The sequence below is a fragment of the Chiloscyllium plagiosum genome, chromosome 3 (genome assembly GCF_004010195.1).
Source record: "Chiloscyllium plagiosum isolate BGI_BamShark_2017 chromosome 3, ASM401019v2, whole genome shotgun sequence".
NCBI lineage: Eukaryota > Metazoa > Chordata > Chondrichthyes > Orectolobiformes > Hemiscylliidae > Chiloscyllium > Chiloscyllium plagiosum.
In genome coordinates this window covers 50,610,270-50,619,848 of record NC_057712.1, presented here as the reverse complement: position 1 = coordinate 50,619,848, position 9,579 = coordinate 50,610,270, and the positions used below count along the sequence as shown (strand labels likewise).

The window sequence follows — 9,579 nt, the reverse complement described above, 5'->3', positions numbered from 1 at the left end:
ATAGGACTGAAGGTAGGTTCTTCACTCAGCGAGTCGTAAGTTCATGGAATGCCCTGCCAGTAGCAGTGGTGGACTCTCCCTCTTTATGGGCATTTAAGCGGGCATTGGATAGGTATATGGAGGATAGTGGGTTAGTATAGGTTAGGTGGGCTTGGATCGGCGCAACATCGAGGGCCAAAGGGCCTGTACTGCGCTGTATTCTTCTATGTTCTATGTTCTATGAAGAGGTGGGGAGGCAACAGAAGGATTTAAACCAGTTAGGAGAGTGGGCAAAGAAGTGGCAGATGGAATACAATGTGGGAAAGTGTGATGTCAGCATTTTACCAGGAGATAGGTAAGGCAGGTAAGAAAGGCAGGGTTACAGTGATCATGGGAATTTCAAACTGCAGGTGTACTAGGAAAATCAGGTTAGTAGTGGACTGCAAGAAAAGGAATTTGTGGAATGTCTACGAGATGGCTCTTTGGAGCAGGTTGTGGTGGGGTACACAAGGGAAGAGGCATAGTCTATTTTTGAAATGGGAAGAAAATTCAGAAATCTGAAGTGCAAAGGGATTTTGGAGTCCGAGTTCAGATTTCTCTTAAGATAAACTTGCAGGTTGAGTCAGTAGTTCAGAAGGCAAATACAATATCTGCATTCATTTCAAAGGGCCGAGGATACAAAAGCTGTGATGCATTTCTGATGCTTTCTAAGGCTCTGGTCAGACCACGTTTAGAATATTGTGAGCAATTTTGGGCCTCCTACCTGTGAAAGTACTGGCCCTGGTGCGGGTCCAACAGGAGGTTCATGAGAATTGTCCCAGGAATGAAAGGCTTAACACATGAGGAACATTTGAGGACTCTGGGACTATATTCGATTGTGTTTAGAAGGATGAGGGGTGATCTAATTGAAACTTACAGAATACTGACAGAGTGGACATTGCAAAGATGTTTCTATTAGCAAGAGAGACGAGGACTCGAGGGCACAGCCTTAGAGTAAAGAGAGTATATTGGAGATGAAGAGGAACTTCTTCAGGCAGAGAATGGTGAATTTATGGAATTCAATGCCACTGAAGGCTGTGGAAGCCAGGTTGCTGAGTATATTTAAAACTGAGATCATTAGGTTCTTGACTGTCAAGGGGATCAGAAGGTTTGGGGAGAAAGTAGGAGAATGGAGTTGAGAAATTTATCAGCCATGATGAATAGTGGAGTAGGCTCAAAGGGCTGAATGGCCTCATTTCTGCTCTGATGTCTTGTGGTCTAATGGTAATTGTATCAGCCTCCACCACATCCTCTGGCAGCATATTCCATACATGCACCACCCTCTGCATGAAACAATTGCCCCTTCAGTCCCTTTTAATCTTTCGCCTCACGCCTTGAACCTATGTCCTCTAGTTTTTGACTCCACACACCGGGTAAAAGACCTTGGCTAACCCATACCCCTCATGATTTTATAAACCTCTATAAGGTCACCTCTCTGCCTCTGATGCTCCAGGGAAAATAACCTCAACCCATTCATCCTCTCTCTATGACTCAAACTCTCCAACCCTGGCAACATCCTTGTAAAGCTTTTCTGAACGTTTTCAAGTTTCACAACGTCCTTCCTATAGCAGGGAGACCAGAAATGGATGCAGTATTCCAGAAGTGGCCTAACCAGTCAATTGTTTCTTGGTTCTGTAATTTACTTCAATCATAGCTAAATGTGAAACCCACAGCCAGTTACTTGTTTTTTTTCGCAATTAGAACAACAAGAATTCTGAGGACTATCCCTGGTTATCAATGAAAAGTGCTGTTTTTGTTTTGAAGAGACAAGGAAGCAAAGCATGCAAAACAGAAACCACAGGGAACCAACTATGTCCTATTTACTCTAGCTCCTGTGGTGCCTCAGTTACAGAAAGACGTCTGTGTACCAGTGGACACTGTATATTCTCAGGGCCACCTGGGAATGGACAGGACTTTGGGGGACAAGTGGCCACAGTAACTACCTGCACAAGTTTTGACGAATTGACATGTGTCTTAGGATTAATGTTGTCCCAATTGCATTTTGAAGTCCATAACTCTGATCACTTTACCAATTTTGGGTAGAATATAGTCATAATTACCAAAAGCAAAACCGGGCAGATCAATTAAGAAATTAAGAATGCTTTTTAAAATAATGACCAAAATAGGAGACGTTGTGGATAATAACATTATGCTCTGCATCAGGAGCATGAACTCCTTGATGATCTGTGCAGTACCAATGCATGGTTCTAAAAGTGATTTGTAAGTAAACTTACAACTAGGGTAAAGCTGAAGTAAAAACCTGAATTTATGGCGTCACAGAATTTAAAATGCTTTCCTCTTAACAACAGGGTGAACAGGGACCAGTCGGTGATCTTGGAGAACCAGGTCTTGTTGGGCCTCCGGTAAGTAGTTCACTACTTTTTATCCTGCCACCAGTCTTTGTCCTGCCATCGGTCTGCTGGAGGTGTATCTTTCTGTTTTATCGCAACCGCATAAACTAAGTTTAAGAGTGTTTTTCTTGCATGTGATTGTGGAATTTGTATTTAAAACATGAGCAGTTCATGGCACTCCTGGCAATAGTATTATTCACAATTAAAAGACTAGATTACTAATCTAGCAAAGGGAGTGATCCTATTACATGTGTGCCTGTGGTAAGAAGCGATAACAATGACAAGTATGGACCAGTTTAAGAGAAGAAGGAATGCTTGACATTCTGACACCTTAAGATGTGAAGAAGCATTTCCTAACTACAAGACCTCAGTACTCTTGCACAACAGTCACATTGCATTCAGGAACTGGCACAATGATTGAACTGAAACTCAGACAGAATAGTTAATGTGGAATTGAATTTTCCTCAATTTCATATTAATGATGCAAGCTTCCATGGCATCCACACAAACGTTCTGGGAAATCCAGCATTTTATTCATACTTCGTAACATAATGTCTCTCTGTGCAGTTTTCACTTTCCAAAGAGTGATTATATTATTGGCCACCTATTAAAAAGAGAATTAAAATCAGGAACACCTTCGAGCCCAGAATTAGAAGAGCATAGAGATCTTAGAGGTTTGTAGGGCTATAAGATATTCTCCGATTTAAACCTTAAAATGGTTTACGTTCAAACGTTGTTTCTTTGATCGTGCAGTCAATATTGATCTTGTGTACACATTGATTTATTGTCATGTGTACCGAAATACAGTGCAAAGCTTTGTTTAAAAGCAGTACAGGCAGATCATAGTAAGCAAGGATATTCAGATCAGAGGTTGTAAAAAGACCTAAGCAGTGGCATACCTGTTACATTGTACAGGGCGTGTGCTAGGAAAAATCAATGTGAGCAAGATTCAGCATTATTTGAGGCTAGAGAGTGCATTCATCAGTTGAATAACGGCTAGGAAGAAACTGTTCCTCAGCCTGCTGGTGAGTTTGTTCAGGCTTCTGTATCTTCTACTGATGCAAGATGTTATCGGAGATCATTACCGGGGTTGACAGCCTTTCTGTGGCAACGAGACATGTAAATAGAATCTATAGTGGAACGTTGGCTTCTATGATGGCCTGGGCTGTGCCAGCTACTTCTATAGTTTCTTACAGTCCTGGGCAGAGCCATTGCCATACCAGGCTGTTATGCTCCCAGACAGTATGCTTTCAATGGTGCATCTGTAGAAGCTGTGAGGATCATTGTGAACATGCCAAATTTCCTGAGCCGCCTGAGGATGAAGAGGCATTGTTGCACCTTCTTGACCTTCGTATCAATGTGTAAAGTTGTCGGTTATTATCACCCTGAGGAACGTGATGCCCTCACTGTCTCAGCCTCAGTTCTGTTGATTTAGATGGGGGCATGTTCTGCTCTTTTCTTTCTGAAGTCAGTAAGCAGTTCTTTAATTTTTACCGACGTTGAGAGAGAGGTTGTTCTCTTGCACCACACCACCAAGGCCTCTATCATCCTTCTGTGTTTTTACTCGTCATTGTTAGGTATCTGTTCTACTATGGTGGTGTCAGCAGCAAACTTGCAGATGATGTTTGTTTAAATTTGGCAACACAGGTGTACAGGAAGTACATTAGGGGGCTGACGACACATCTTTGCAGGGCTCCAATGTTGAGTGTCATTGTGGAGAAGGTGCAGTTACCTATCTTAACTGATTGCGGTCTATGGGTCAGAAAGCTGAGGATCCAGTTGCAGAGAGCAGAATCAAGACCAAGATCACGGGGTTTTGAGATCTGTCTGGAGGGGATAATGTGTTGACTACAGCTCCGCCTTCAATGAGCAGGAGTATGATGTGGATGTCCTTGTTGTCCAGATGTTTCAGAGATGAGTGCAGGGCTGGGAATAAGACTTATTGACCTGTTGGATTAGCAGGAAAATTGTAGTGAATTGAGACAGGCTGGAGTTGATGTGGGCCATGACCAGCCTTTCGAAGCACTTCATGATCATTGAGATCAGACCCATTGGGCAGTAGTCATTATGGCACATTGGATGTGCTTTCTTAGGTATGGGGATGATGGTGGTCATCTTGAAGTAGGCAGGAACTTCGACCTATTGGAGGGAGAGGTTGAAAATGTCAATGCTAGTAGATCCACACAGGATCTGTGTGCTGGGCTGGGGTCACCATTTGGCCCCTCTCTTGGGTTGACTCCCAGGAAAACTGATCTGACATCTGCAGTGTGACCGAGGGAACAGGTGTGTCTGCGGCTGTTGGGCAGGCATCACTGTGCCACTGGTATTCTGCTCAAACTGAGTATAGAAAGCATTGAGCCTGCCAGGCAGGGATGTGTCTTTTTCATCTATCATGCTCTGCTTCATTTTGTATCCCGTATTGCTGTCATACTCAATATTCCGAGGGTAGATTTAAAAATTTCAGCTTTTTTTGAGAAAGCTGTGCGCAACTGGAGTACTTGTGGGAGATCTGAGTTTACATGTTAGTGATTGATAAATAAAGAGAATAGTCAGCCTGACCCTGGGTTCATAATTTTGAAGTGTGCAGTCATTCCAAAGCCATCTTCTAAATTAGGAGACAAACTCTTAGAAATCAGGATTTGCTAATAAAATCATGAATTATTATAATATATAATATAATTATGTAAGTTTATAGTTGGTTTGTAAGTGTAGTGGATTTAATCTCCAACTGTTTCTGCCATGTTTGGGTTTTGTCGAGCCTAATTTCAGGAACTAATGTTATGCATACTTGAAGGAAGTTTAAATTGGTCCCTTGCATAGACAATGCATGAACAGCCTAATGGAGTCATAGAGATGTACAGCATGGAAACAGACCCTTCGGTCCAACCTGTCCATGCCGACCAGATATCCCAACCCAATCTAGTCCCATCTGCCAGCACCCAGCCCATATCCCTCCAAACCCTTCTTATTCATATATCCATCCAAATGCCTCTTAAATGTTGCAATTGTACCTGCCTCTACCACTTCCTCTGGCAGCTGATTACATGCACCCTCTGCGTGAAAAAGTTGCCAATTCGGTCTCTTTTATATCTTTACCCTGTCACCCTAAACCTATGCCCTCTAGTTCTGGACTAGTTGCTGGAAGACTGGTGCCAACATTTGAGAAAGTTGGTGAGGAAAAGTCAGCAAACTATAGACCGGTGAGCCTGAAGTCAGTAGAAGACAAGTTGTTGGAAGGGCTTATAAGGGGCAGGATGTACATGTAATTGGAAAGACAAGAATGATTAGGGATAGTCAGCATGGCTTTGTGCATGGAAATCACTAACTTAGACTTCAGAAAGACATTCAGCAAGGGTCCACATAACACATGGGTTAGCAAGTTCATCACCATAGAATACAAAGCCATTCACATTTATCTGAATTAAACTCCATCTGCCACTTCTCAGCCCATTGGCCCATCTGGTCAAGATCCTGTTGTAATCTGAGGTAACCCTCTTCGCTGTCCACTACACCTCCAATTTTGGTGTCATCTGCAAACTTACTAACTGTACCTCTTATGCTCGCATCCAAAGGAAACTGGGATGTTGAGACATCATGTCTGATCCTTCTGATGGACTGTTTCATCAACCTATCTTACCTTTGCCCATCTATCACAATCACCTTTCCCCAAGCTCCACCTCCTCCCCATTTATTTCTCAGCCCCCTTCCTCCTCCCCAACCCTGATGAAGGGTCAAGCCCAAAATGTCAACCCTCTTGCTCCTCAGATGCTGCCTGACTTGCTGTGCGTTTTCCAGCACCACACTTTATTGAGTTTGACTACTCCAGCATCTGCAGTTCTCACTATCTCCGAAATTCCTTCAACAATTGTAAAATTCCGGTCCACAATAAGTCAGAATAGTGCATTATCACCTGTACACAGTGATTACGGAATAGCCCTAGTACATTATACCCTGTACAGAGTGATTGCAGAATAGTCTTGGTACATTGTATCCTGTACACACTGATTGCAGAATAGTCCTGGTAAATTATAATCTGTACACAGTAAGTGCGGAATCGAATCCTGCGATAATTTACATTATAATTTGGACGAAGTGAGTGTAGAATCTATTCCTGGTACATTGTGCACAAATGGTACTCAAATTAGAATCAAATCCTTATACATTATCCCACGTAATGCATTTTAAGAAGGTTAAACAATAAAAGGGAATGCACAATAAATGCGAATATACTAAGATGGATAGATAAAGTGAGAGATCTTGGCATACAAGTGTGGAGGTCCCTAAGGGTAGCAGTACAGGTAGATAGGTTGTAAAGAAGGAAAATGGAATGCTCTGCTTCACTGGCAGAGGTATAGAATACAAAATAGGGATATAATGATGAAATTGTATCAGACATTGGTGAAGCAGTAACTGGAATATTGTGTGTGGTTCTGGTCATCATACTACAGGAAAGGTGTAATTGCTGTGGAGAGAATGGTTCCAGGATTACGAGGATAAATTGGAGAGGTTGGGATTGTTTATTCTTGGAACAGAGAAAGCTGAGTGGTGACTTGTTGAGGCATACAAAATTGTGTGCACAAGGCAGGAAAAACAATAACCCTTTGGAGAGAGTTCAGAAACTGCCGCTATAGACTCAAGCTAAGTGGCAGAAGGACGAAAGAGAACATGACAATTTTTTTTATGCAGAGGTTTGTGGGTGTGTGGAATTGGAGGCAGAGACACTAAACTCTTTCAAAAAGTTCAGTTAGTGCTATAAGTTGCAGGACTATGGGCTATGTGCAGTTTGATGGGATTAGAAATGGTATCTGGGTGTCTTTGGGTCAGCATCAACAAGAAGGTCCAAATGGCCCCTTTCTATGCTGTGTCATTTCTATGGTTCTATGTCCCAGTCCCAGGTTCACCTCCAGTTCCAATCTCTGTAGCATCCCTACAATTCTGATCGTCCATTGCTAATTTGTGGGCAGCACGGTGGCACAGTGGTTAGCACTGCTGCCTCACAGCGCCAGAGACCTGGTTCAATTCCCGCCTCGGGCGACTGACTGTGTGGAGTTTGCACATTCTCCCTGTGTCTGTGTGGGTTTCCTCCAGGTGCTCCGGTTTCCTCCCACAATCCAAAGATGTGCAGGTCAGGTGAATTGGCCATGCTAAATTGCCCGTAGTGTTAGGTGTAGGGGTATGGGTGGGTTGCGGGTTGGTGTGGACTTGTTGGGCCAAAAGGCCTGTTTCCACACTAAGTAATCTAATCTTAAAAAAATGTAATCACCCAGTTTCAATCTCCTTCCCCCTAGTCACAATCTTCCCCTAGTCCCAATCATATGGAAATAGGTAACCAGACACTTTATATAAATTTGAGGTTATAGATGCATAGAAACCAACATCAACCCCACCAGTAGTCCAGATCTATCCTGTGTTCATCAGCCTTTAGCTTTACAATTGCACATCAAACAACAGTGGGCCTTATCCAAAAGAGAGATATTTGGATGTAGGTTTGTTCATTGAGCTGCAAGGTTCATTTTCAGACGGTTCATCACCATACTAGGTAACATCATGAGTGAGCCTCCGGATGAAGCACTGGTAGTATGGCCCACTTTTTGTTTGTGATTAGGCTTCCTTGAGTTGGTGAATGTCATTTCCAGTGGTGATGCCATTTCCTGTTCTCATCACCACAGGAAATGACATCACCAACCAAAGGAAATCTAAACACATAAACAAGCAGCTGGCCATACCACCAGTGCTTCATCCGGAGGCTGACTGATGTTACCTTACATGGTGATGAAACATCTGAAAATGAACCTTCTAGCTCAATGAGCAAACTTACATCCAGAACCTCAACCTGAGCTACAAATCTTTTCAAAATTTTCTGAGAGAAATGTTTGTATAATCGACATGCAGGTGGTGATCGAGAGTAGACTGATGGGGCAATAATTAGTTGGGTTAGATTTGTCTTGCCTTTTGTGAACAGGATACACTTGGGAATTTTCCACATTATCCGTAGATACTGTGTTTTAACTACTCGCACAGCTTGGCTACATGTGTGGCAAGTTCTGGAACACAAGTCATTAGTACTATTGCCAGGATGTTGTCAGAGCCCAATGTATTTGTAGTTTTCAGTGTCTCCAATCATTTCTTGATACCACATGGAGTAAATCAATTTGGGTGAAGAATGGCACCTGTGATATAGGGGACCATAGAAGGATGCAGCAGGTCAGGCAGCATCCAGGGAACAGGAGAATCGACGTTTCGGGCATAAGCCCTTCTTCAGGAATGAGGAAAGTTTGTCCAGCAGGCTAAGATAAAAGGTAGGGAGGAGGGACTTGGGGGAGGGGCGCCGGAAATGTGATAGGTGGAAAGAGGTCAAGGTAAGGGTGATAGGCCAGACTGGGGTGGGGGCGGAGAGGTCGGGAAGAAGATTGCAGGTTAGGAAGGCGGTGCTGAATTCGATGGATTAGACTGAGACAAGGTGGGGGGAGGGGAAATGAGGAAACTGGTGAAACCCGAGTTCATCCCTTGTGGTTGGAGCGTTCCTAGCCGGAAGATGAGGCATTCTTCCTCCAACCGTCGTTTCGCTGTGGTCTGACGATGGAGGAATCCAAAGACCTGCATATCCTTGGTGGAGTGGGAGGGGGAATTGAAATGTTGAGCTACAGGGTGGTTGGGTTGGTTCGTCCGGGTGTCCCAGAGGTGTTCTCTGAAACGCTCCGCAAGTAGCCGGCCTGTCCCCCCAATATAGAGGAGGCCACATCGGGTGCAAAGGATGCAATAGATGATATGTGGGGTGGTACAGGTGAATCTGTGGCGGATATGGAAGTTTCCTTTGGGGCCTTGGAGGGAGGTGAGGGCGCAAGTCTTGCACCTCCTGCGGTTGCAGGGGAAGGTGCCGGGAGTGGAGGGTGGGTTGGTGGGGGGTGTGGATCTGACGAGGGAGTCACAGAGGGAGTGGTCTTTACGGTAATCTCCATGTACAGCGCATCATCCACCATCATTTCGCTACCTCCAAACGGACCCCACCACCAAGGATATATCTCCCTCCCCTCCCCTATCAGCATTCCGTAAAGACCACTCCCTCAGTGACTCCCTCGTCAGATCCACACCCCCCACCAACCCAACCTCCACTCCCAGCACCTTCCCCTGCAACCGCAGGAGGTGCAAGACTTGCGCCCACACCTCCCCCCTCACCTCCCTCCAAGGCCCCAAAGGAAACTCCCATATC

The 9,579-nt window shown here is 44.2% G+C and overlaps 1 protein-coding gene across 1 annotated transcript in view; it reads left to right on the top strand.

The window, feature by feature from the left end:
• col9a1b (collagen, type IX, alpha 1b) overlaps positions 1–9,579 on the top strand; it is a 149,970-nt gene that overhangs the window by 74,461 nt on the left and 65,930 nt on the right. Inside the window, exon 22 of the mRNA XM_043681717.1 lies at positions 2,328–2,381. Coding sequence (XP_043537652.1) covers positions 2,328–2,381 — 54 coding nt within the window. The remainder of the gene's footprint in view (positions 1–2,327; positions 2,382–9,579) is intronic.